Raw genomic sequence first — 23,679 nt, 5'->3', positions numbered from 1 at the left:
TTATGTTCAGCTGGTCATCTAATCATGAGTGATCTATGCTACCTGCAATGCTCATACTACTCGGCGATATTTACCTCGATCATGTCCTAAGAAGCTGTTTATGTATTAGGGCGACTTAAGATATCCTGAGGGAAGCAAATAAAATTCAAATACGCGGAAACTAAACCCTTTATTCTACCCATCGATCCCTCTAGCCTCATCTATATGAACCACGAGCAAAAGAAAAATGGAAGCAAACCCCTTACAACAACGCCGCTTCAAACGCCGGACTCAAGGACAAGAACGCGCCAAGATCCATACTCGAAAAGTCAAAGTCAAAGCCCATGTCCGACTGCGTGAAGTCCAGCTCGTCGGTTGTCCCCACGCTCCCCGTCGTAGCCGGCATGTGCATTGCCTGTTCTAGTGGATTACCCTGAAAGTCAAAGAGCATGTTCGGGTCTTGGCCAGGGAAGAAGATACTAGTTGCGGAGAGCGGGTCGAATCTGGGCGACGTGGTTGCGGATGTAGATGTGTTGATGGTGCCGGGAGTAGAGGTCGATGGGAAGAATTGTTCGGTGGGATAGGGTTTTGATGCTGGGAGAATATGCTGGGGTTGTGAGAACGATTGTGAGCGCGATTGTGGTTGTGATTGTGTGGATGGTTGGCGATGCGGTTTGTTCGTATTGGTGTTGGTGTTCGCACTTGGTGGGATCCATTCGTATGCTGGGTTTATTTGCTTAAGAACGGTTTGGATGGCTGCCATCGAAGCTTTGGTGGGGTCGTCCTGGCGCATTGTTGAGATGCCGCGCAGGGAGGCGTGGACCCAGGGAAGGTGTGTGCAGGCGAGGTCTTTGCCGTGCATGAGGTCGAATATGAGGGCGAAACAGGAGCTGCCGAGGAAGTACGAGTGGTAGCGGATTTCCTAGGGTTGTTAGAAATACATCAAAAGACTAGGTGGGAGGTGCGACATACCCTGACGAGTTCATTGGTGGTGTAGGATTCGCAAAGGAAGTAAATTGTCCGGCATGCAGCGCTGAGGGCGTAGTCACAGGCGTCATTTAGCCAAGACGGTGCTTCTCTTTTGACACCAGTGTTCCCGTTTGCCTGAGATGCTCTCATTTCCTGCCTCCATCGACCCCGGAATATAAGGAATGGCCGGAAGGTGAGGAGGATGGTGTGGTAATAGACTTGAAAATTAGTCACTCGGCCCAATCGGCGGAAGAACTACTCACGAGTGTTGAATATAGCCTGCTGAACACCAATCCGGCCTGGCTGGGGCCGTTTATCGAGTCCAAATCCCAAAGCGCGCTGCATCTTAAACTCGAAGGAACGCAAATCATCCCTTACAGACTTTGCAATTTTCCACATCTCGAGCAACGAATCATGATGCCGGCCATATAATTCGTCCGCTGAGCGAGCAATGGCGTCCGAGAGAAATACGAGACCATGCAAAAATCCATCGTCTGGAAGTGCAACATCGATATCCCGGCGCAGAAGCGATCGCGGTCGGCCTAGATGGAAGCAAATCCAGCTAACATGATGATTAGCTAAGGCTTGTAGAGTTCTAGTGAGGGTGTTACTCACGTTTCGTAGACGTAGAGGTACCAGAAGGTCCTACGTCTTTCCTCAATGTACTCTATTGTGTCTCGACTCCCACTGGGCGACTCCTTATGCATTCCAGCAGCCAGCGCCTTACGGGCGGCGCACCCCAAGTGAAGAAAACATGAGTTTGGCCGGGCTCTTTCGTTGGTATAGTGGGCGTGCTTAGCGTCAGCAGGGTATAATTAGTCAGGAAATGGGGGAACGTATCATAATCAAGGAAAGTTGGACGCTTTGAAGTGTGACGTTGTCATCATATGGATTGCAAGTAGCCTTGACCCGCTCATATAAAATATCGCCCCACGCATGGTGTTCAGTCACACAGGAGCCCATGGCTAATGCCATAAGCAATACACCGTCGGACTGATCAATATTCGTGGGAGCTCGCGTATCATACAGCTGCTCGAGACGCCGCTGAAAGGTTTCATCAGACCAAATCGGCATCAATCCATGTAAAGAGTAAAGGAACCCTTGTAGAAATTCGCTAGCAAGGTGGTAGGGCAGAAACATGAGCTGGGGGTCTTTCGTGTCCGGTACAGAGGGAGCATTCGAGTCTAGAGGAATGCCAAAGTATATGCAACGGAAACTGAGCATGTCCAGTCCCGCTCCGGCTTCCTCCACACGACCCTGACCGGGGGCGCGGATCGCAGGATGGGCGGTCAGATCCCGGTGAATCTCATTGATGAGTGCGAAGTGCGATGTACTACCGTAGTACAGCTGCACCTTGCTCGAAGGCGATGCCATATGCGTGGCTGAGACGCTGTTGTTGAAGCCCAGTGGGGGATCGGGTCGGTGGGACGCGGGCGGCTGCAGAGACTCGGGCCGAGAGGGCCCAGTGGGCCCTGGAGCCTCACTGGTGCTTTCTCTCTCTTCATAATGCTGTTTTCTCTTGCGCGACCGAGTGACATCTCGGTATAGACACGGTGTGTTGCGCAGCTGGCAGGTCTTGCAGGGGGTTTCGCCGTTGCACTTTATCTTGCGTTTCCGGCATTCTTGGCAGGCTTTGGGGATGCGCCACCCAGATTGCTGTGAGGGGGACTCAGTCTCGACCATATCCGAGGGTTGCATTGAATTGCAATGTCGGATATAGCTGTGAGGTCGTTTAGTCGTCGATGCTCGAGGACGACGACTCAATCGCTGTGGCTAAAGCCGGAAGTCCGGATCGCTGCCAGGTGGAAAGGTCGACGGGTCTCGGATATACGTCACGTGCTACATCCGTAATGCCGACGCATCCACACGTATATATGGGTCCCGCTCTTTCGCAGCAAAAGAACGGTTGAACTCAGTCTCCAACGCTCGAAATTCCCCCAAAAATAGAGATGATTGAAATACATGTCTCGTAATAGTCACGTATAGCCAACGAGAATAACGGCACCTCTCGTCACGAGTGATTTCGTTGCTCACGGCGGCTGCGTAGGAACTCTTCGAACGGGATATCTATAAGTTGCTATATACAAAGTAATATAGTAAAAGTCCGGAAATATGTAACTAGATCAATGTACAATTCAATGCAGATTACACGCAATGCAATGCGCCATGCAGTTCCCAGGTGCAATAATAACCCGCCGCTAATGTACAGAAAACGCCTACCCAAATTTCAAAAGAGATGATTGCGACCCGTTGACCAGTCTGTTGCCGGAAATGTGGTAAACATATTCGCAGCCATATTCGCAGCGGTTGGGTCAAGCCGCGAGACGTTCTCGTGGGTAAGAGCTCCGTTACTCATCGCCAGAGTCTCGCTATCCACTGTTGTAGGTGTTGATTCTGCAGACGTCGGCACCATATTGACGTCCACATCGAGGTCAGGGAACTCGGCGAAGAACTCAGGGGTCATGCACCAGGTCTCCAGATTATAAAAGTATTTGTTGTATGCGTCGGAGAATCGATAGAGGCCAGTTTGGCCTTGTTGCACAAAGACGTCGTGCAGGCGGTACGGCCAGGAGAAGCGGAAGCAAGTCCAGAACATGGACCAGAACTTCTCCGAGCAATGTTGATGTGGGAAGAGGATGAGACGCTCACGAAGTCCGGGCCTGTAGTGGGTTAGTATAGTCGGCAAATAGTCTACGGAGACACATACCACACAAGAAAGTCAATCAGTGGTTTGTGTATGATGCGAGTTTGGGACGGCCGTTGCCTCATAAACCTAGGAAGCTGACTTAGGTTCGGTTCCGATGGGTCTGATAGGTACTGTGAAAGTGTTAGCCAAGGATAGAAACAAACAGATGCAGGACGTACGCGAAGCATCAGGCTCACAACCCGGATGGTGGACAGTCGTTCCAGAGTACCGCAAGTACGCCAAAGTCCCTCATCAGCCGCTCGAAGCATGTTCCAGATGGGGTCAAGCGGGTACAAGTGAGTGACCGCATCCCACCCGTGGAGAACGGCGCGGATGGCGATGTCAGCATCGCGGATCCCTTGGTCTGCCATGGTTCTCGCGCAGGATAGTGCAAACCGACCGAGCATTTCGTTCATATACAACAACTGCTTGCAACAGTCACAGGGAGCTTCCGTAGAATGTACTACAGACTGGATAGGCACAGGTATGTCCAGGGGAAAAGAGTGCAAGGTGCTGTTGAATGGTGTTTGCACATCCGACGTTTTCGCGAGTAAAGCGTCCGGTATATTCATAAATGCCCCATTCGAAGAGAACTTGTCGAGCATCGCGGTGGGCTCGTCAAAAGGTGGACTCGCGGATTGCTGCGGAAGGTGATGTTGGATTGGACCGACGAGGCTCGAGTGTTGAGCCACATCTTGGACGCTGCCACTGCTATCTAGGTGTTTGCCATTCTGCCTGTCAGTTGAGCTAGAATCATCGTCTAGTTCCTTTTTGGCGGTGTTGTAGTTTTGAAGCACGGTGTCTAGATAAAAGAAATGTCAGCGCAGTCCACGTCCATAGAAGAGGCGACGTACTCGCTTCAGAAAGACCAGTGTTGATGGCCTTCTCGATGGAACGTAGTGTGTTTCGTAGTGCTTCGTTTGCTTTCCGCTGTGTTTCTAGCTCGTCGATTAATTCTTGGACATTTCCGCTGTTGTGAAATCGAGTCAGGGTTTCTATGCGCGACTCTAGATGTGCGATGAGCTTCTTGGTCTTTTCTCGCGCGCTCCTCTGGGCCTGCCGGTCCTGTTCGCGTTTTCTGGCTGCGCGATCGCCGGTGAGCTTGGTTGTTTTCTGGGGTTTACGAGGGGTCTCCATCGCGGTGCAGAGATGCGTGCGTGAGAGCAAGGATGCCTGGTCTGGAGCAGGGGAGTGGGTGCTCAATACCCCCGTAAGCACGAAATAGCTGCGGCTCGCGATCCTCGGCCGACCACGATATTCGGTGAAGCTGCGGTGAAGCCACGAGAGAGGACCGAAGGAACAATTCACATGCCAGGGAAAGCCGTTAAAAGCCGGCGATCGATGAACCACCAAGAGATCTCCTTCCCCGCGACTTTTAAGGAGTTAGATTAAACGCCAGGTGCTAAGGCTCACCCCCGCCCTTTCACGCGTGGCAGCGCCCCGAGCTTCGGAGGCAGCCGGTTCCACTACGGATGCGTGCCGTTGTACCCGAGGGTTGGCGACTTGACAGGTTATTCGGGGACGAATTGCGAAGCAGAGAAAGCGTGGGAAACAGCCGTGGGAAGGCTGAAAATAAACAGGGGAGCGACTGGAATTTGAAGCGGGGAAACGAGGTCCGGGGGGTGGTAAAACTTGGAATGGGGAAAGCGTCTCGAACTCCAGGCAAGGGCTGGACGTGGGGAATGATGGATGTGGCCGAAGCTCCCAAACAAATCCCTCGGGCGCAATTGGCCCGAGAAAAGGCTTTATGATCGGTCGAGATGAAGAGTGGACTGATTTGGTGGAGAGGGGAGACGGTTGACAGGGGAGTGGAAGAACAGCCGGACGAGGCGCGGCCACTGGGCGTTGCGCGTAGCGACGGCTCGGAAAAACAACAGCAGCAAATCCGGCCGCTTCCAGTGCTCATGCTCAGCTCCTCCATAACACTCGAAGGTGACTACATCTACTCTGTACGGAGTACGTGCTTCAAAGACAATTCACCAATACTCCACACTAATCTGATTGTCGATTGGACTTGGATCACTCTCGTCAGACATTATGATTAATTTCGTTATCCTCATTCGCAGAAAGCCGCGACCGTCGTAGCAACACCAGGTGCGTGTCCTCAGTCCCGACCGTAATTCCACACGCTTACATGGTCCGAGCACAGCTAGATGGGCTCGGCAAGAGCAGAAAATAGAACAGAGAGATCGCCACGGTATCCACAAACGTCGCGTTTCCTCCCCGTCGTTATCTACCCAAATAGCGCGCCCAGGAGTGCCGAAATAACCTGAGCGATGGCGGACACCAGCTAGAACCTGGTTAGCGCTCGTCAACCACTCACGAAGTTAGCCAAACTTACTGGTGCAATATCGTTGATAAGGTCTCTGGTGTTCTCGGCAAAGTCCTTGGTCAGGAGGATTGCAGCGTTGTCCAGAAGCGTGGTGAGCTTGTTGAGAGTCTCCTCGGTGAGAAGACCGCTAATTCCGTTAAGGAGACCCGGGAGCTGCTCGAGCAGGTTTCCAATGGCCTCACCACCGAGAAGGTCGGCAGCCAGCTGAACCAAGTTCTTGATCTGGCCCGTGGTGGGATCTGAGAGCAGGTTTGCGAGCTTGGTGACGACTGTGTTGATGTTGTTCAAGCTCTGAGGCGAGAGGAGATCCTTGATGGCGTCGAGAGCCTCGGTCAAGTCTCCAATAATACCCCCCAGATCGAGTTGGCGTTGCACGAGAGTGTTGTACTCCTCCACGCTGATGGTGGCCGGGGCAGCCACAGCAGCGGCCTTGGGCTCGGGCTCCGCAGCAGGGATGGCCAACACGGTCACTGGCAGCAAAGCCGCGGTAAGGTACTTGAAGAACTTCATTATGGTGGTGGAAGAGGCTTGAGGAGAAGATTCTTTCAAAACTTGAAGGAAGTACTGGAGCGATGTGCCTTGCGGAAGTAGATGGACCTGGTTATAGTAACTGGGTTGGGAACATTCCGTCTACACAGACGGCCCTGAGGCCTTTATAGTTGACTTGATCCTGCTCCTCTCCGCTACCGCCAGCGACTGTCACATTCTCGAGTCAAGGCCGATCGATCATTACCAAGGGTCTATCCTTGTGGCTGCGGAGTTGACTTGCGGGGTACAGGACCAACCAGGGTGGCCTGGTGATATTGGAGTGGCGACCATCATCGTGTTTAATCAGAAGAGAGTCAAGAAATGAGGTTCATGCACTGACGCGAATGTTCCGATTCAGCGGGCCTGACTCGGGAGGCGGAGGGCAGTGGTGAGATCTTCGCTAATTTGAGCTTCAACGGCGGACCCTTGGGCCCCGATGGCTTACCTCGTTTGGCCTCGAGGATGCAAACCCTATAGAACAGCTGACATAGCTTTCCCGTACCTGTCGAGTCCTCAGGTCCGCCCCGGGGACCTGCATCATGGCATGTAGACAACAGCAAACCTTTAACACACTATACTGAATGTCAAGCACTCTTTCGGACACTGACTCAGTCATGGGAGCAGCTATTTTTAAGAGAAAACCATTTGTTGCCTTCGTTCATATGTGCTGCCACTCACATCATTTTGGCTGATCAGTCCCGATGTCTTACTTCAGCCTGTTTTGACCCCACTGCGACGGAGAATTCAGTTCCATCCTCGGTCGAACGAACCGACTCGACCATGCCCTATTGGAATCTTGTGAAATTAAGGTGTCATTCGAGGTACAGTGTGCAGCCATGCGGTCGGTTGGCCGCTCGGATTCCACCTCCGCATTCGATTCATACGGGCCGAGTCAGATATACTTCCCACCAGACAATCGGCCAATCGCATCTGTCGGGCAGAACAGCCTCTGAGAAAACCTCCGAGGTTTGACGGCGGCTTCGGTATACAACTGCCCCAGATTCCATGATGGGCCCTGACTCGACGATCTTGACGGGGCCCATTCGACGACTTGGCCGGGTTTTCAGATGCAACTTCCCTGGCCGCACGGAGCTGTCAGATCATTGCATCCCCGCATTTCGATATAAGGACATACTGAAGCGCTTTTCGCCCGGAAAAGTCGGCTTGTTCCTGGCCTGGCTGTCTTCCCTCTCAACACCTTTTTTTTGCTCACGACGAGATTATCCGCTAGGATGCATTACCTTCGCTATATCGCCCTAGGGCTCATGAGCACCATGGGTGTGCTGGGAGTCGATGTGACTGCGACAGTGAACGGAACCGAGATTCAAGTATGATTACAATACCTTCTATCACTCAATACTGTGCTAATAAAGTCAACAGCAAGCAGCGTAAGTCTCTGAGGCCGGTTGATACTGGATTCCGACTTACCATAATGCACAGTGACCAGCTTCTCTCCTTCTTCCCCAGCGCTACCCCATTCACGGCTAACTTTACGGCCCCCGGCGGAAACCTCATCCAGCCACCTTCCTCTATCATCAACGACATCATTACCGGAATCCCTCCGACGGTGCTCGCCCAGCTCCTGATCCCTACTGCCCGCAGCTCGATCGCCTCGGAGTTCCAGGCCGGAAACACTCCGGACTGGTACAATGAGCTGCCCTCGGAAGTGAAAAGCTATGTCGCTGCAATCAGGTCCCAAGTAGGAGCCGGAAATGTCAACCTTAGCGCCTCACCAACCCCGGCGCCCTCTTCCTCTTCTGAGGATAGCGATAGTGGTGACAGCGGTAGCGGAGACAGCGACAGTGGCGACTCGCCCGCTTCAGAGACGTCTTCCGGACTGGGTGCCCGTGCTACTGGCGAGGTTGCCGCCAGCCTGGTTAGCATTATTGGTCTTGCGGGAATTGTGGCGATGCTGTAGGCAGCCTGTGGCATGTGTGGGCAGGGGATAGCGTGCCCTGTTGCCAGGTGCATGTATATTAGCAGAGTTTACCCGACATGGCATCTGTCAAACTTGTAATGAAGACATGTGGATATGATACCCACGCGGTTGGACATGATTCAGGTCAATTCCTTCGGTATTTCAAAACACATGCAAGGCCGAATCATGATGATGAGTAAGGCCTGTAATCAAGAATGATCGCCTCCATGGAGCAACGATGGGCATGACGTTTGACCTGCAGATATTAAACTGAGTCAGACAACCCTTCTCCGCACTTTATTCCCTTTGATATAACTGGTTGATGATGCAGCCTCCGCAAACCCCCTGCAGCACCAAATACGAGAACAGCTTAGCCGACCCTGCGCACGTTTCTCATTGACCACTCGCCCGCGCCCGTGGAAAAAGGTCCCGAGCGCCGTGGGCACAGCTGCCTGGCCTGGGGACTTTGAGGGCGTGCCTGACTTCGGATTTCCATTCTCTCATCAATCTATCTGATGCTCGTCTTTGGTTCGCTTGTTTTTGCTTGTCCAATTGATTAATGAACCTCTTCAGCTCATGCACGTCACTTTGGAGTCCTCGTGCCCCTGGAAATCTCCGAGTCCCGGAAATGAGCTTTTCCGTCACTTGACTGCTGCGTCGTCCCTGCGCATCCCTGCGCCCACGTTTCCGTATGACGAGGGCCCTCAGGAACGGTGATCCTTTCGATGGGGACAGGAATACGTAAACCTGATTTTAGTCATGTTGCTCGGGAATTCGGGCTGAAGAAGCCTTTATCACTTCTCTCCTAAGAAGACTGGGAAGAGTAAGCCGTCCGAGATTTGGCCGCCACTGATTTCCTCTGATTCCTTGATCCCTCTATTCTTCCACATCATAGCAGGACACTTCTTCACGAGTGCATCCAGAAATAAAGGCGCAATCAAGCTGCAAATTAAGTCAAAAATCTCCACATCCATCACTCAGGTCCTCGCCCGTCGAGGACAGCCCCTAACAGCGCAATCAGTTCCTAGACACACCAAGTCACGCCAAACACAACTTTACACTATCGCAGCCTCCCACAATCAACCCCCGATCATCACCACCTCATCCGGCCTCATCGCCCTCGGCCTGCCATCAAAATAACCTTTTGAACCCACAGCCCGACCCGGAACACGTTCACGCGCTTCATCGATCGCACTTGATCCTCCCGCACGATCAGATCGACGCTTTACTCCCCTGGAAGACCTGGAAAGGACCCAATTCGCGAGCAGGTCGAAGAAGCATCATAGGCTGCACTTGGGCATCTTGCCTGCAGATTCTCTGTGATCTTCGAGATCGTGGCGATGTCATTGGTGCGCGGCGGGCTGGTGTACTTTGCGTCGGCCCGAAGGTGGGCCAGGGTCTGCCTAGTGGGCAGGATCGCTTGGTGTGCTCGATTGAGTATACCGTGTTCCTCGGGCCGAGCTGTAGCTTGGATGATCTAGATGGGTACTGGAAAAGGGGTTGATTTCGGTTGGTTGTGAGGTAGGTGTTCTTGGTGGGTTCAGTGGCCCTCGACGTAAAGGTATACCATTTGCTGAGTGTCGAGGGACACCCATTAGTAGGTTCCTTAGGTAAGTGTAGAACTATATGATCACTAGGACAGAGACGTAGCTTGTGACTTCTAACAAACGAGCGGTGTATCTCATAATCCACCCAGTAATCCCTTGGGTATACGGAGAATCATTCTATTGCGGCTCGTAACCAGCACACAACTCTTCATGCCCGACGAGAGCCTAGGCGGCTAAGACATTGTAACATGGTCGAAGGATGTGGACCAATTATAATAATGGTTGCAAAAGTTAGTCTCTCTCTTTTGGGTGCTACTTAAAGCCCGGGTAGCAGGGTTCTGTCTATGCTCGCAGTCAGTCAAGTCGTTAGCAGAACATTCCAAGATAAAAAAAAAAACGGACAGTCCAATGGGCCATCAAGAGATCTCGTCAGGTTAATTGTAGAACGTAACAGCCATCCTGTATTCATAAGGGTATCAACTAGTAAACTCCAGTCTATGTAACAAGTAGATGCAATCACCCTACCAATGCACCCAAAATGCAGCAGCTAGCAATGTCGCCACCGGGCCCGAGTGGCGTCAGGTCTCGGTCGAGACCAGTCATGCCGATATTATTTTTGCGACGCTTGTGCAATAAAGTCGGCCAAACTAGGCTGTGGCCCCGGGGTGTCGGGCTTCCACGTATGTGACAGCAGTGCGGACTTTGCGGCCACTGGGTGTGTGAAACCCTCGGCGCGGCTCAACGAGTAGGTTTGTATATTCAACTCCTCGTGCGACAGGCTGACCTTCATCTTCCTGCTTTGGCTGGCGGTGTCCACCGCGAGCAGTTCACCATGGTGCGGGTACGCCACTTCCCAGGATGCCTTGCCTGAGCCTTCCTGTTTTTGAAGAGAAATCGCGGCAGCTATATCGAGCATAACAAAATGCGTAATGGCCTGTGCCACTTCTTCCTGTAGCCCAACGCGGTTAAGAGGTTGAACTTCGGGAAATTGCGGGAGGTTGACAGAGATGTCGTAAAAAGTGCCAACGGGGGGCATAGTCGAGTTCGTCCTGATCCGAACTCGGAACGAGCTCTGGGGTGTGATCAGGGTACCTGAAAAGGTCGACTCGAATGGCGCAAGAAAGACTCCAACCAGTGATTCGACCTTAGGGACCAAATGGCTGGGCTGCAATGCACCGACCGACGAAAATTGAGTAGCACTAAAGTCACATTTGATCCCGGCAGCTTCTAGAACGCGCCGTAACTTGGCGATATATGTTTCGAGCCACTGTATATGTGACTTGTGTTGTAAATATCCCATAACCGGTCGGAGAATCTGGTATTCAGGAGTAGGTCGACGTTTCGGTGCAAGTGGTGGCGGCGGCTGAGTCCTGCGTCGAAGGTTTTGTCGGTGGGCAAAGGTAAGAAGAATACGAATCGAATAGGAGATTGCGTCGGCAAGGGCGTTCTGCTCGCTTGAAGAACCCGCCTCTTCCAACGCGTGGTCCTGATCCCAGTCCACCAGATCCAACAATAACTCCTGCTCCTCGGAAACGGGCACCTTGACCAGGTTTTGTCGCGTAGTGACGCCTTGATTTCCTAATATCCTAGCTTCCCTCATCATTTCGTGGAAGAGTTCCTCCTCGAAGAGCGTATCACGCGCCTGCAAAATCCGGCTCTCGATTGATTCGGCGTCTTGAGACGGTCGACACACTTTGGAACAGCCGATAATGCGATCCTGATGTTTAATTCTTACTCGGACACCTTGTGCCTTGCGTGGTATCAAGCCTTTGTCGAGCACAAGTTTTCCATCGTCAGCTCGTCGCAGCGCAGCAAGTCCTCGATCGCGGAAAATCGGCGTAGCTATTGGAAATTAGCGACACCCCAACAATAGATGGTATGCCTCACCTTCCAAGAATCCATACTGTACTCCTAGCGCTTGTCCATCCCGAGGCAGCCTGCACACCTTCCAACCCTTCTCTTTGATTGCTAAAACCTGATCCCAATACTCCTTCTCTGCATCCACCTCGGTGTCTAGTCTTGTGCCGGCGTTGAGAAGCTTGCTAGCGGCGCTGTTGAAATTCTGCAGCCTCCATCCCCTTGAAACAGACTTTATGTCTTTCAGCGCGGTATCCGGTCTTGGTGGTGGGTTGATGACCTCCGAATTGAGGGAACCGAGCGGCGCGGCGGTCTTTAAGAAGGGGGACATTGACGTCTCGGCCTGGCGGGGGTTGTATTTGGATAGCAAGAGCGAAACAAAGTCTAGGGCGAATGAAGCCTCCATATGAGCCTGTCTGAGAAGCATAAGTAAATCGTCGCGATCGCAATTGGTCGCCAAGTATGCAGCTTACAGGGCAAACTGAATGATCTCCGCACGGCGTTTATATAATTGCTCCAAGCGCTCCGAAGTGTCCAAGTCAGCTGCCTCCTTTTCAACCTCATCTTCCTCCCAAGGATCCTTGTTCTTGTCCGCCTCGATCTTTTCCCGCAAGCTCGCCTCGCTGAGCTCCCGAAAGGAACCCCATTGCGCGTTGATTTGAGCGATGTCCCTCGACAGGGAATCCGGACGGTCGCGCTTCTCAATGACGGGCCGAAGCGGAAGGTTGAATGAGTCTGCCATGATGAAATGTGAGCCACTCCTCGACGAGTGGCCCCATGTGTTGGGTGAGCGAGCAGACCGAATGGAGGAGCAATGGTCGGAGATGAACGCGGAGTGGAAGCTCAATCAAGCCTGGACTCCGAAAGCTCCAAGCACGTGACTGTATATGTATCTCACGTGACCTATCCATCAAAGAGCACCAGCGTCCATCGGCTGAATGAGCTGCCGGTGTCCTAAACCAAGAAAACTACTCTGTACAGAGACTTGTATCTCCCGGTGGCTATACCCGAGCATCCTTCGCGAAAAACTTACGGGACAAGGCTCATGCAGGCCAACAAATGCGTCGCTGGGCAAGGAATCCTGGAGATATATAGTTCCGCAACTATTGGATGCATTGCTCGGCGTGGCGTTACCCAAAATTCGCAGAGCAGGCAAACCTGTTATTTTGATGAGATTCGGGTGCATCGTGATCAATCATACCATGTCTACGTCTTCTATTCCAGATATCTCGCCTTCTGAAGCTTATTATAGCAGGGACCGTATACCTGTCGCCAGCCAATCGAATTGTCACATGGGCACCAAAAGCCCTACCCTACTAATCGGGCACGTGATAGCTCCAGAGCTAGGCCAAAACAGGCTTTCATGGTGCCACTCAGCGTGGCTCGGTGACATCAGCAGATCATCAATTTACGGCTTGGAGATGTATCCAGTCTGACCTCGCGGGAAGATAGGGAGGAAGGGGCGAGGCTGCTCTGAAAAAGCAAGTTATGCCCCTGTCGGGTGCTTTTTTTGAGCAGTATTTATACCACTGACCCCCATTCGAGTCGTATATGCTTATCTACTCTGTTCTCCCATCCAAGTAACACATCCAGTCAGTGACGTACCTTTACCCGCACCCGCTTTTTCTCACCGGAACCTCGGACGCTCCCCCACCACGCACCAAGTTCTCTCTTCATCGACTCACTCTTTCGTCACTGCTTCTCCTCTCTCTTTTATCTGACCCGCCGCTGTGTCGCCTCCAGCTCGCACGATTGAGCCGACACTTATACGCCCTGGAGATCGATTTACCGAATCCGTCACCACCGTGATGGCTACAACACACATCCCCGCAGCCCCTCCCAAGCGCCGCCGCATTGGCGTCCTCACCTCCGGCGGTGATGCCCCTGGTATGAACGGCGCCGTGAGGGCGGTCGTCCGCATGGCCATCCATTCCGACTGCGAAGCCTACGCCGTCTTCGAGGGATACGAAGGTCTCGTCAATGGCGGGGACATGATCCGTCAGCTACACTGGGAAGATGTTCGAGGATGGCTTTCACGGGGTGGAACACTCATTGGATCCGCTCGCTGCATGAGCTTCCGCGAGAGACCTGGTCGCCTGCGCGCCGCGAAGAACATGATTCTGCGCGGAATCGACGCCCTCGTCGTCTGCGGTGGTGATGGCAGTTTGACCGGTGCCGATGTTTTCCGCTCCGAGTGGCCTGGACTTTTGGACGAATTGGTCAAGACAGGGGAGTTGACCACTGAGCAGATCAAGCCTTATACTGTTTTGAACATCGTCGGTCTTGTGGGATCCATTGATAACGACATGTCCGGCACGGATGCCACAATCGGGTGTTACTCGTCCTTGACTCGAATTTGCGACGCTGTCGATGATGTTTTCGATACAGCATTTTCCCACCAAAGAGGTTTCGTCATCGAGGTGATGGGACGACACTGTGGTTGGCTTGCGCTGATGGCCGCCATCAGTACGGGCGCGGATTGGCTATTCATTCCCGAGATGCCCCCTCGAGATGGTTGGGAAGACGACATGTGCGAGACTATCACAAAGGTGGGCGATCAAGTCCTTCTATCTGCTCTGAGGTGCTAACACGCTCTAGAACCGTGAGGAACGGGGCAAGCGTCGAACAATTGTCATCATCGCCGAAGGAGCACAGGATCATCAACTCAACAAGATTTCTAGCAACAAAGTTAAAGATATTCTTACAGAGCGCCTTGGCCTGGATACCCGAACCACTGTGCTGGGACACACGCAAAGAGGAGGACCCGCTTGCGCCTACGATCGCTGGCTGTCGACCCTACAGGGAGTGGAAGCTGTGCGAGCTGTGCTCGACATGACGCCGGAATCTCCTTCTCCAGTCATCACCATTCGGGAGAACAAGATCATGCGCACACCATTGATGGACGCTGTCAAGGCTACACAAGAGGTCACCTCACATATCAAGAACCGAGATTTCGCCACGGCGATGACGTTGCGCGATTCCGAATTCAAGGAGTACCATTACGCTTATCTCAACACAGCCACCCCTGACCACCCTAAGCTAGCCCTCCCCGAAAACAAGGTACGGGAACAACCCCTGTGGTAGATGGTCTAGCCGCTAACTCAGAGCAGAGAATGCGCATCGCCATAGTCCACGTCGGTGCTCCGGCAGGAGGCATGAACCAGGCGTCTCGTGCTGCTGTCGCATACTGCTTAACTCGCGGCCACACCCCCATTGCTATCCACAACGGATTCCCCGGTCTGATCCGCCACCATGCAGATACACCCGTGAGCTCCGTACGCGAGGTACGCTGGGTCGAGACGGATGCGTGGGTGAACGAAGGTGGTTCCGACATTGGCACAAACCGTGGCCTCCCCTCAGAAGACATGGAAACGACAGCAGAGTGCTTCAAGAAATACAAGTTCGACGCTCTCTTCGTCGTCGGCGGCTTCGAAGCCTTCACAGCAGTTAGCCAACTGCGCCAAGCACGCGAGAAGTATGACGTCTTCAAGATCCCCATGGTCGTGCTCCCCGCTACAATCTCCAACAACGTCCCCGGAAGCGAATACTCCCTGGGCAGCGATACGTGCCTCAACGCCCTCATCGAATTCTGCGACTGTATCCGGCAATCCGCCTCGTCATCACGCCGCCGTGTCTTCGTCATCGAGACTCAAGGAGGAAAGTCAGGTTACATTGCCACGACCGCCGGTCTCGCCGTCGGCGCCGTCGCAGTGTACATTCCCGAAGAAGGAATCGACATCAAGATGCTCTCGCGCGACATCGACTTCCTCCGCGACAACTTTGCCCGCGACAAGGGCGCCAATCGCGCCGGAAAGATCATCATGCGCAACGAGTGCGCCTCCTCCACATACACCACGCAGTTCATCGCCGACATGATCAAGGAAGAAGCCAAGGGCCGCTTCGAGTCCCGCGCCGCAGTCCCCGGCCACTTCCAGCAGGGCGGAAAGCCCTCGCCCATGGATCGCATCCGCGCCCTGCGCATGGCCATCAAGTGTCTCATGCACCTAGAAACCTACGCCGGCAAAACCAAGGACGAGATTGCCGCCGACGAGATGTCCGCCACCGTCATCGGAATCAAGGGCTCGCAGGTCCTCTTCTCGGTTATGGGCGGCGAGTCTGGTCTTGAGGCCATCGAGACGGACTGGGCTCGCCGTCGTCCGAAGGCCGAGTTCTGGCTCCAGCTGCAGGATACGGTCAATATTCTCTCTGGCCGTGCCGGTGCAAAGGCGACCTGGTCGTGCTATGAGGATGATGATCAGACTCAGGCGCCTTCTCCACGGGCTTCGCCCAAGAAACTGGTTTAGAGTAGAGATCGGATTGGATAAGACTACGTGATCTGAATGATGAATACAATTTCAATTAAAACTACAAAACCCCGCGCACGCGTAAAATTTGTATGTTCCAGCACGTAGTCTCATGCCTCATTCCCCGCGCATATTAACGTAGCCATACTAACGTAGCTATCAGAACTAATCAAGTTTTCTAGAAACTTCCAAACAATCAAGCCACAATGTTGGCTGGATAAGAATAGCTTGGGCCAGTTCGTCCCACGGCCAGACTAAACTAGTACTAAAAATCCTTGCAATAATGCAAATACCAAATGGAATTCTCACACCAAACAAGTCAGATTGAGTGCCGCAAAGCGAAGTCAAGAGTAATTTATGATGCAGGTGAATCAGCAACAGGGTTCTGAAGACTATCCAGCTCATCAAGAAGAACAACCGTCTCCGCCGGACTCGCGATCCAGGCCGTTGTCGAGGCGAGTCGGGCCTAGAGGAAAATAAATGATCAGCCGTGTTCGTTCTCTCCTAATAATTCCAAGAGCATCACGCAAGCAAACGAGGGCAAACGGACCTTGAAATCATTCGCTCCGGCTGACAAAAACTGGTCTCCGACGTGCAGTGTGTGTGCGGCATCGATGCCGCCGAAGTAGCGCTGGCAGGCGCGCACACCCCACGACTTGTCGCCGATGTCCACGAAGACGTCGTTGCCGCCTGTTGGATGATGGATGTTAGTGAACTTTTGTTCGTAGATAACGCTTCGAACCGCGGGTAAACAAGAAACGAAAATTAGGAATCCAGAAAGGAATAAGATAAGGGATCATGTATTACCGTTGAAAGCGCAGAAAGGAAGATGGTTCGCGACTTCAGATCTTTCGACTGTATTTTGCACCACAAGCACGGTCTCCTCCAGTTGCTCTCGCAGAAGCTGACCCTTCTTCTGCGGGAAAACGCCGACCGCGCGATCTTTTCGGAGCACCGAGACTGAGAGGTTAAGATTCGCTACACACGCGCGTAGCGAAGACTCGGCAATATCCAATAGTTTCGTAACATGCTCTTGGTTCCAGGATTTCATCTCTGGGAGGAGCCAGTCTTCCCGATCGACGTGCTTCAGCTTGTGCGGGGACTCGGAGTCGTAGCGGAAGAGATAGTTCGCTTCGCCGCCCATAACGACGAGATTCGATCTCTGTTTCTCTGAGAGCTCCGTGGAGCTGTGCATTACATCAAGTAGACCCTTGAGTCGCTCATAGTACTTTGCAGCGTCGGTGTAGCCGGCGGCAGTCACGATCGCGACTCTGATGTCCTGACGAAGGAGTCTGAGGATGCGTGGAATGACGGGGTTATCTTCGGCGAGACACTCGCCGTCGTCGTAGAGGGTCACGTCTCCATCAAAGGTGACGAGCTGTAGACCCTTGTTGCGGACGAGACCGAGCAGCTGGGCGGAATTGAGGATTAGTCGGACGTCGTTGAAGGAGGGCGCAACGAATCGGCGTCGGCTGATGTAGCGCTGGCGGTCCTGGTACTTGAACGCCTCTTCGAGGTAGAGGTTCGTGAAGAACGTGCCAACCGATGGGACAAGGAGTCTTAGTTTCGATTTGCCGGCGGCTTCTTCTCGCTCATGTTGGACTGGGCGTTGTCAGCGACGATTCTCAACAAGAATTAGGGAGGCCATACTGTGATCGTTCAGAAGACCTTCGACATCTCGGAAGATCTCTGCGTAGCGCTGATGAGTGTCTTGAGCGACTTCGGCGAGGCGTTCGCCGTGCTCCAGTTGGATGGTGGTGGGCTGGGAGTGTAGCACAAAGGGAACCGCCAGAAGGCCCTGGAAGCTAGATCAGGACGGCACGGCGGAATTGCAGAAGTCGACGGACCTTAATCCACTCAATCTGCGAAAGTTAGCATGGACATCTTGAACATCGCCGAAGTCTTGTTCTTACCAATTGGTCCCGACGGTGAGACTGCAGGAAGGTTAGCGGAGGGTATTTCCTCAGGCACATGGGCACATACCTTGAGGGCGTCTGTTTACGTTAGCTTGAGCTCTCAATTGGACTGATGGAACCTACATTCAACGCGATATCTGGTAGTCATGATGGTTTGGAGATGATGATTCAGGGGTGTTGACAGTGGTAGATATGGAAGTGGAAACGAATGGCAGGAGGACTGGCGCTGGCAGATCCCCACTTAAGATGGACGATAATAAAGGCCGACGTGACACAAACAAGGGGTGGATGGAAGGTTGATGAAGAGTCTAAGCGTTGGCGATAGATAGAGAGATACAGGACTAGTCTAGGTATTGTCTGCAGGCGCTCTTTCCTCGAATGCTTCGGTGAAGCTTGAGCTTTGGCGCCATCAGCTGCAGACTCCAACCCCGATTGGCTGCTGCTCGCTGGTGCCTGCAAGCTGAGGCCGCAAGGAGGGGCAGTGCCGCCATAGCTGGACTAGCGCACACGAGAATCATCTGACTGGGTCACGGGATCCGCCGCCTCTTGGCTCGAACTGGACTAGCTCACGTGTCGTCGGTGAGCTCCGACGTGCCTGACTTTTGTGGCATCCAGCTATCGTCAACAAACAAAAGGCGCGCATTGAGATTTGAGGCAGCACGAGGTCGTCATGTTCAGAATCCAGTTCTGCCACCTCTTAAACTTCAATTCGGACAGACATCTCGTTTGTTTGATGTATACCATGGACAAGCCAATGAGGCTCTTCCGAAATCTCATCGTCGCTCCAATTTGCGGGGTAGTGGGGAAGTTGTCATGGGAAGGATGAGCCGACGCATTCCACATCTCCCTCTTCCTATTCAGGCCAACGAGACAAGACCGGATAGCGCCTAGGGAAGCTATACTGCCCGATCCAGAATTACAGCGCTCGAACTCAGATTAACCGAGTCCTGCTCAATGACCGCCGACCGTGTCTACCCCCTTGCTCGGCCCAAGGGCCACAAGCCGCCGATGGAAAGATGGAAGCTTGAATTCCCAGAGAGCCAGGCCCAGATACATACCGCATATATAGGCGTACAGCGACATGACTCCAGTTCTAGCACGAGTACCTCGTTCCAGGACTCCATCAAGGCTATACAGACTTGGCTGAACACAATAGATCTTCATGGGCGCCCCGCTGTTGAGAGGTTCGAGTTCCTCCAAGGAGATGACGAACCTGAGTCCGTAGTTTGGGTGTGTTACTGGCGAGACTCAGTTGCGTACGAGAACTGCATCCAACAGCTTCGCTTGGCGGATATATACAACAGCATCAAACGACCCAAAGCCGTTGGGCTCTGGCTCGAGCGGCTCACAACACAGGTATCACGCCTCGAAACAAACTATTCTGGCCTCGACTACCTTCCTGGTCTGGCGAAACTCCCTGGAAGCAAGCCAGTCGAGCACACATTGACAGCATACTGGGGCGCTGCTCGAGATCGGATTCCGGATTCAGGGCATGATCTCTTCTCACGGCACAACGATGAGGTGATCGCGCCTCCTGTGAAAATCCCAGCAGGGCTAGGACAGCATCTCTCCGGAAGCAATGCATACGACAATCTCGTGCACATTCGCTCCGGCCAGTTCTGGGAAAACTGCTCTGAAACTGAATCGTCCGCCTACGAGAACACCCTCCAACCAACCCTCCACGCCGGCCTCCGCTACCTTTGGGAGAACCGCACCGACTCAGGCGCAATGGGCCTGCGATTCCTCCGAAACCTGCACACCAACAACCCAGCTGCTCATCTCAATTCCTCCGGAAACGGAGCCCCAGAACCAGAACCAGAACCTCAGTGCGAGCCAGCAAAAGAAACCTGCGCAGCCGGCTTTTTCCGCAACCTCTCGGACCTCGAGAAATGGGCAAAGCGGCACCCCTCGCACCTGGCCATCTTCAACGGCGCCATCGCGCACGCGAGAACATTCGGCGAGAATCGCAAGTTCCGGACTTGGCACGAGGTCTCGATTCTCAAGCGCGGAGAGGCGAGCTTTGAATATGTCAATTGTCTTCCGAGGACCGGCGTAATCTCCTACTTGCAGCTTGATAGGCGGGATTTGTAGCTGCGGAGAATGCTAGTAGCAAGGTGCGAGCTTCACCGGGGAGGTGGACCGCTGCAGTGGGTAAGAGGGTGGAGTGGAGTTGGGGGTGATGGAGGAGAAAGATGGGGATGGGGTTGGATTGTTAGGCCGTCGTGGCGTAGCCTATGCCAGCTCTCGGAACTTGACCGAGCACTATCCAGGCCATGCCATGCCGTCCCCTGCTTACGGCACGGCCTCAGTACCCTAATCTCCCTAGCTCGCCACTTGCGAATCACGGCATTGCCATCACTAATTTACTCTAAATCCGACAACTTTCGCCGAGGCGCATGGAGACATTCGCTCTTGGCAGCACCAGCGGACCCGGATATCGGGTTATTCTGTAGGGAGACCTGACCCAGTCCGAGTGGCTGATTGATAATTGAGTCCGCAATCAGCAATCTAGTCCACCGGATTACGTTCAGCCCGTTCCTGCCGTGTCTGTGGGCCAAGACAAACTAAGTTGAGGCATTTCCTGGGCCGGCGCTCGGGTGCGGAGTGCGGAGTGAAGTTTGCTTTAGGTTTCGAGTTGAGCAACCATGCAGCTATGGATTATTCCTCCGGGGAGATGGTGGTGCGAGCTCTCTGGAATCCGTACTACGGTCGTGGGTAAAGTGTCCGAGCTTGTGAGAGTGGACTCGGCTCGAGTAACGCTTCTCGGACCTTGGGACGTGCGACGGAGGAAAGTATACAATTCAGACCAGCTGTGATTGAACCATCTGGAGAGGACCAATTGTGCAGTCATGACATTCTTGCTTCTGACTATATGGGGTAGCCAAACTATATTCAGCAATACAGTAGACATATCCAAACCTTCATCTCGTAATCATGAACATCACCAAAACCGTAACCGGCTCACCAACGCCCCAGACTATCCCGTCTCAGCCACCAGTAGAGCCACTGAGAACATCAAACCCTCTCAACAGTCTCAACCCGCCCCTGCACATTCCCCATCTCAACCTTATTCTCCGCACTCGTCGCCAGATCCCTCTGCTCCGCATCACGGTTTCCATACAATCCAATCTTATACCACGGCAACTGGAACAGATTCTCCATACTCTCCAGAGAGCGTCCCGCCGTCTCGGGAATAGAGAACCACACCCACGCTCCGCCGATAATCGTCACGGCAGCGAAACACCAGAATGTGCCCTTGGGATCAATTCCACCGTCCGCAGTGGGGAGGAGCATATTGGGTACCGCGCGGGCATTTCCATACTGGTTCGCAAAGTGGAGTGTCATTGCGGTTGAAGTCGCAAACGCACGGATCCGGAGCGGGAAGAGTTCGGCCGTGAGCAGGTACTGCATGCTATTCCAGCCGAGGGCCCAGCCCATGCCGCTGATGTAGATCATGGCGATTGCGCCGCGCGAAACACCCTTCTTGTTCTCGGGGAGGACAAAGTCGTCGTCGACGCCGAGTTCGGGGACCGAGGTGAGGAAGGCAGCGACGTAGATCATCGAGATGGCTTGCATGGTGATTCCCAGGAGGAGGGCGCGCTTGCGGCCAATGACGTCGACGAGGAAGAGCGCGCAGATAACGGCGGCAGCGAGTTTCACGAGGCCGAAGACGGCGGTCACGAGGAGGGACTCGTTGTTGCCGGTGATGCCGAGGAGGGAGAAGAGCTGCGGGGCGTAGACGGTGATGGACCCCGCGCCGGACCACTGCGAGAGGACCTGGACCATTGCGGCGAGGTACAGGCGGTAGAGGTTCGAGGGGATGAGGACGGCCTCCTTGAGGACGCCGAGCCAGCCGAGTCCCAGGGTAGCTTCCATCTCTGCCTGGTGCGAGGACTGGATGGCGGTGATTTCCTCGATAACGTATTCGTGGTCGGGGGGCAGGTTGCGCATGCGCGAGAGGTTGTTCAGTGCTGCTTCGAAGTTGTTGCGTTTGACGTGGAAGCGCGGGGACTCAATCTGGGCGAAGGAGAGGATGAAGATTAGGCCGGCAAACATGATATGCAGGCTTGTCGGGACGAGCCAGCGGTTTGCGCCGTCGGGGATGTGTAGCTCGCAGCCGTAGTTGGCAAAGTAGGCGAGCACGATGCCCAGGTAGACGAAGCCGGTGAAGACGCAAGTGCAGAGACCGCGGACGGCGGCGGGGGCCACTTCAGCGAGATAGACTGGCCCAACCACGACTGTTTGTCCAACACCCAGGCCAGCAATGAAGCGACCAGCATAGACAGCTCCAAGCGAGCCATTGTGTCCCATGAAGATAGCAATACCCAGAACCCAGAGGACACACAGCTCACGCGTAGCCCAGAGACGTCCAACTCGATCACAGACAAGGAAGGCGAAGAGAGCACCAGCAATAGATCCAAGCTGGACCATAGCAGAGACATTGCCTCTGATGTTGGCCTGCTCGACAGCATCATACGAGCCAAAGTTGATGGTGCGCTGGAAATCCACAGAGTCAAAGGCTCCCGTGATGAGACCCTCGTCGACACCACGGGCCGCGCCCATGAGGCCAAAGGAGAGCACGGCGAACCATAGTCTCCAGTTGAGGATCTCCCTAGGGGCCTCGCCTGTGCTGAGGCGGAAGACGTTGAGGGGTTGCTTTGGACCACCGGCCATATTGACGGAGTGTAGAGAGTCCGAGGCCTAGAGTGGGAGCAAGGGCAGAGAGGAAAAGAGGGGAAGATAAGGAGGAAAAAGAAACTCAAGAGGCGACTCGATGCAAGGGCTGGTCTGGTCAGCTGCAAGGATTATGGCGCTGCGACTTGAGGAAAAAGCAAGCCCTCTCGGTGCGACTGAGGGAGGGGGTTCTTATAGCCTTTGCCCAGGGTTGACAGCTTGACACACAGAAAGGGCGCGATGGGAAGCGGGAACCGCAGCGTCGCATTGAGAGTGTAATCAAGGCCATGGCCTGATGGGCCTCCCCAGCCAGAATTTTTCCTCTCAGCTGGGTGAACTTCGGAAGTTGCCCGTCATGGACGGTGACCCCGGACGTCTCCAAGGCCGGAGCAACACATTTTTGGGCTGGTCCAACGCCGGCACCAGAGGAGACAGTGTGATTGGCTGATGGGGATGGAGACGCGGAGAAGGGAGGGCTCAGGTGTGGGCGACTCGAGGGCAAATCGAGGCCGATCGGCGCGCGGGGTTGCGAGCAGACGACTCGGACTTGGACCGAGCGTGCCGAAGAGTTTTGTTCATAAATCGACTCAAGTGCGACTCGACTTGCTCACCGGGGATTCTTGTGATTCTAGAAGAGTCAGGACAACATTCAAGTACGACAAAGGGGGAACCAACCTTGGGCCAATGGAGAGTTCGCTGGGCGTTCTCTTGTCAGGGCTTGTGGTGTGCTTGTCCCTCCGGTTGACGGCACTTTTGGACTTGGCAAAAGCCTCCCAAGGCTGCTTGACTCGTCGCCAAGTCGTGTCATCAGTCATCGGGGTCGGTGGTGGGGGGAGACGAGGAAAATGCTCCAGCACGTGGTGGACTCGTCGAAAAGGGAAGCTCCCATGGAAATCGCCATCATACGGAAACCTTCCCCATACCCACCCCGAAAATTGCGGGAGAGATCAAGATGCAGAGTTTGCTTTC

General features: G+C 53.8%; 11 protein-coding genes across 11 annotated transcripts; 4 read left to right on the top strand and 7 right to left on the bottom strand.

Annotated features, from left to right (window-relative positions):
• Window positions 1-241: 241 nt before the first annotated feature.
• On the bottom strand, window positions 242-2,646 carry BJX68DRAFT_266682 (Zn(II)2Cys6 transcription factor; the record flags this gene model as incomplete). The annotated part of the gene is made up of 5 exons (XM_071045580.1): window positions 242-901; window positions 952-1,166; window positions 1,212-1,510; window positions 1,564-1,742; window positions 1,810-2,646. 5 exons carry the CDS (start codon window positions 2,644-2,646, stop codon window positions 242-244), a joined length of 2,190 nt encoding a protein of 729 aa, XP_070899343.1.
• A 232-nt stretch (window positions 2,647-2,878) lies between these two features.
• Window positions 2,879-5,429, bottom strand: BJX68DRAFT_236995 (bZIP transcription factor). Its single transcript, XM_071040105.1, has 4 exons — window positions 4,489-5,429; window positions 3,814-4,436; window positions 3,656-3,765; window positions 2,879-3,608 (listed from the first exon to the last, which is right to left on the bottom strand). The coding sequence occupies exons 1-4, from the start codon at window positions 4,769-4,771 to the stop codon at window positions 3,176-3,178; spliced, it is 1,449 nt and encodes a 482-aa protein (XP_070899342.1). The 5' UTR covers window positions 4,772-5,429; the 3' UTR covers window positions 2,879-3,175.
• A 438-nt stretch (window positions 5,430-5,867) lies between these two features.
• BJX68DRAFT_266680 (uncharacterized protein) lies at window positions 5,868-6,476 on the bottom strand (the record flags this gene model as incomplete). The annotated part of the gene is made up of 2 exons (XM_071045579.1): window positions 5,868-5,924; window positions 5,976-6,476. The coding sequence occupies 2 exons, from the start codon at window positions 6,474-6,476 to the stop codon at window positions 5,868-5,870; spliced, it is 558 nt and encodes a 185-aa protein (XP_070899341.1).
• Window positions 6,477-7,489: 1,013 nt separating this feature from the next.
• BJX68DRAFT_236991 (uncharacterized protein) lies at window positions 7,490-8,526 on the top strand. The gene is made up of 3 exons (XM_071040104.1): window positions 7,490-7,822; window positions 7,875-7,882; window positions 7,935-8,526. Exons 1-3 carry the CDS (start codon window positions 7,727-7,729, stop codon window positions 8,410-8,412), a joined length of 582 nt encoding a protein of 193 aa, XP_070899340.1. The 5' UTR covers window positions 7,490-7,726; the 3' UTR covers window positions 8,413-8,526.
• A 1,989-nt stretch (window positions 8,527-10,515) lies between these two features.
• On the bottom strand, window positions 10,516-12,638 carry BJX68DRAFT_91132 (mediator of RNA polymerase II transcription subunit 17). The gene is made up of 3 exons (XM_071049999.1): window positions 12,290-12,638; window positions 11,847-12,232; window positions 10,516-11,801 (listed from the first exon to the last, which is right to left on the bottom strand). Exons 1-3 carry the CDS (start codon window positions 12,556-12,558, stop codon window positions 10,570-10,572), a joined length of 1,887 nt encoding a protein of 628 aa, XP_070899339.1. The 5' UTR covers window positions 12,559-12,638; the 3' UTR covers window positions 10,516-10,569.
• Window position 12,639: 1 nt separating this feature from the next.
• Window positions 12,640-13,438, top strand: BJX68DRAFT_91131 (uncharacterized protein). The gene has a single exon (XM_071049998.1). The coding sequence runs from the start codon at window positions 12,755-12,757 to the stop codon at window positions 13,250-13,252; it is 498 nt and encodes a 165-aa protein (XP_070899338.1). The 5' UTR covers window positions 12,640-12,754; the 3' UTR covers window positions 13,253-13,438.
• Window positions 12,926-16,189, top strand: BJX68DRAFT_236988 (ATP-dependent 6-phosphofructokinase). The gene is made up of 3 exons (XM_071040103.1): window positions 12,926-14,365; window positions 14,415-14,876; window positions 14,927-16,189. Exons 1-3 carry the CDS (start codon window positions 13,625-13,627, stop codon window positions 16,118-16,120), a joined length of 2,397 nt encoding a protein of 798 aa, XP_070899337.1. The 5' UTR covers window positions 12,926-13,624; the 3' UTR covers window positions 16,121-16,189.
• isn1 (IMP 5'-nucleotidase ISN1) lies at window positions 16,166-18,399 on the bottom strand. Its single transcript, XM_071040101.1, has 8 exons — window positions 18,160-18,399; window positions 18,104-18,114; window positions 18,034-18,054; window positions 17,968-17,982; window positions 17,771-17,918; window positions 16,928-17,722; window positions 16,671-16,810; window positions 16,166-16,586 (listed from the first exon to the last, which is right to left on the bottom strand). Exons 1-8 carry the CDS (start codon window positions 18,182-18,184, stop codon window positions 16,476-16,478), a joined length of 1,266 nt encoding a protein of 421 aa, XP_070899336.1. The 5' UTR covers window positions 18,185-18,399; the 3' UTR covers window positions 16,166-16,475.
• A 304-nt stretch (window positions 18,400-18,703) lies between these two features.
• BJX68DRAFT_236975 (phenylacetaldoxime dehydratase family protein) lies at window positions 18,704-20,188 on the top strand. The gene has a single exon (XM_071040100.1). It carries the CDS (start codon window positions 18,991-18,993, stop codon window positions 20,125-20,127), a length of 1,137 nt encoding a protein of 378 aa, XP_070899335.1. The 5' UTR covers window positions 18,704-18,990; the 3' UTR covers window positions 20,128-20,188.
• A 680-nt stretch (window positions 20,189-20,868) lies between these two features.
• BJX68DRAFT_236973 (putative MFS quinate transporter) lies at window positions 20,869-23,135 on the bottom strand. The gene has a single exon (XM_071040099.1). The coding sequence runs from the start codon at window positions 22,708-22,710 to the stop codon at window positions 21,052-21,054; it is 1,659 nt and encodes a 552-aa protein (XP_070899334.1). The 5' UTR covers window positions 22,711-23,135; the 3' UTR covers window positions 20,869-21,051.
• Window positions 23,136-23,184: 49 nt separating this feature from the next.
• Window positions 23,185-23,666, bottom strand: BJX68DRAFT_236972 (uncharacterized protein). Its single transcript, XM_071040098.1, has one exon. The coding sequence runs from the start codon at window positions 23,523-23,525 to the stop codon at window positions 23,298-23,300; it is 228 nt and encodes a 75-aa protein (XP_070899333.1). The 5' UTR covers window positions 23,526-23,666; the 3' UTR covers window positions 23,185-23,297.
• Between the last annotated feature and the right edge of the window lie 13 nt (window positions 23,667-23,679).

This window comes from Aspergillus pseudodeflectus (assembly GCF_044049435.1).
Source record: "Aspergillus pseudodeflectus strain CBS 756.74 chromosome Unknown BJX68scaffold_20, whole genome shotgun sequence".
NCBI classification, from domain to species: domain Eukaryota; kingdom Fungi; phylum Ascomycota; class Eurotiomycetes; order Eurotiales; family Aspergillaceae; genus Aspergillus; species Aspergillus pseudodeflectus.
This window is presented reverse-complemented; position numbering and strand designations above follow the sequence as displayed.

What these genes read in the sequence shown, in the direction of transcription:
- BJX68DRAFT_236991 (XM_071040104.1), top strand. Translation starts at nt 7,727, where the DNA reads ATGCATTACCTTCGCTATATCGCCCTAGGGCTCATGAGCACCATGGGT.
- BJX68DRAFT_236973 (XM_071040099.1), bottom strand. Translation starts at nt 22,710, where the DNA reads ATGGCCGGTGGTCCAAAGCAACCCCTCAACGTCTTCCGCCTCAGCACA.
- BJX68DRAFT_236995 (XM_071040105.1), bottom strand. Translation starts at nt 4,771, where the DNA reads ATGGAGACCCCTCGTAAACCCCAGAAAACAACCAAGCTCACCGGCGAT. An exon ending in TTGTGAGCCTGATGCTTCGC is followed by an intron (nt 3,766 to 3,813) that starts GTACGTCCTGCA and finishes ACACTTTCACAG; the next exon opens with TACCTATCAGACCCATCGGA. An exon ending in CTGATTGACTTTCTTGTGTG is followed by an intron (nt 3,609 to 3,655) that starts GTATGTGTCTCC and finishes AACCCACTACAG; the next exon opens with GCCCGGACTTCGTGAGCGTC.
- BJX68DRAFT_91132 (XM_071049999.1), bottom strand. Translation starts at nt 12,558, where the DNA reads ATGGCAGACTCATTCAACCTTCCGCTTCGGCCCGTCATTGAGAAGCGC. An exon ending in GAGATCATTCAGTTTGCCCT is followed by an intron (nt 12,233 to 12,289) that starts GTAAGCTGCATA and finishes TATGCTTCTCAG; the next exon opens with ACAGGCTCATATGGAGGCTT. An exon ending in ACAGTATGGATTCTTGGAAG is followed by an intron (nt 11,802 to 11,846) that starts GTGAGGCATACC and finishes AATTTCCAATAG; the next exon opens with CTACGCCGATTTTCCGCGAT.
- isn1 (XM_071040101.1), bottom strand. Translation starts at nt 18,184, where the DNA reads ATGACTACCAGATATCGCGTTGAAT. An exon ending in AGGTCTTCTGAACGATCACA is followed by an intron (nt 17,723 to 17,770) that starts GTATGGCCTCCC and finishes GACAACGCCCAG; the next exon opens with TCCAACATGAGCGAGAAGAA. An exon ending in TCCTTTCTGCGCTTTCAACG is followed by an intron (nt 16,811 to 16,927) that starts GTAATACATGAT and finishes ATCATCCAACAG; the next exon opens with GCGGCAACGACGTCTTCGTG.
- BJX68DRAFT_236988 (XM_071040103.1), top strand. Translation starts at nt 13,625, where the DNA reads ATGGCTACAACACACATCCCCGCAGCCCCTCCCAAGCGCCGCCGCATT. An exon ending in TGTGCGAGACTATCACAAAG is followed by an intron (nt 14,366 to 14,414) that starts GTGGGCGATCAA and finishes AACACGCTCTAG; the next exon opens with AACCGTGAGGAACGGGGCAA. An exon ending in TAGCCCTCCCCGAAAACAAG is followed by an intron (nt 14,877 to 14,926) that starts GTACGGGAACAA and finishes AACTCAGAGCAG; the next exon opens with AGAATGCGCATCGCCATAGT.
- BJX68DRAFT_236975 (XM_071040100.1), top strand. Translation starts at nt 18,991, where the DNA reads ATGACCGCCGACCGTGTCTACCCCCTTGCTCGGCCCAAGGGCCACAAG.
- BJX68DRAFT_91131 (XM_071049998.1), top strand. Translation starts at nt 12,755, where the DNA reads ATGAGCTGCCGGTGTCCTAAACCAAGAAAACTACTCTGTACAGAGACT.
- BJX68DRAFT_236972 (XM_071040098.1), bottom strand. Translation starts at nt 23,525, where the DNA reads ATGACTGATGACACGACTTGGCGACGAGTCAAGCAGCCTTGGGAGGCT.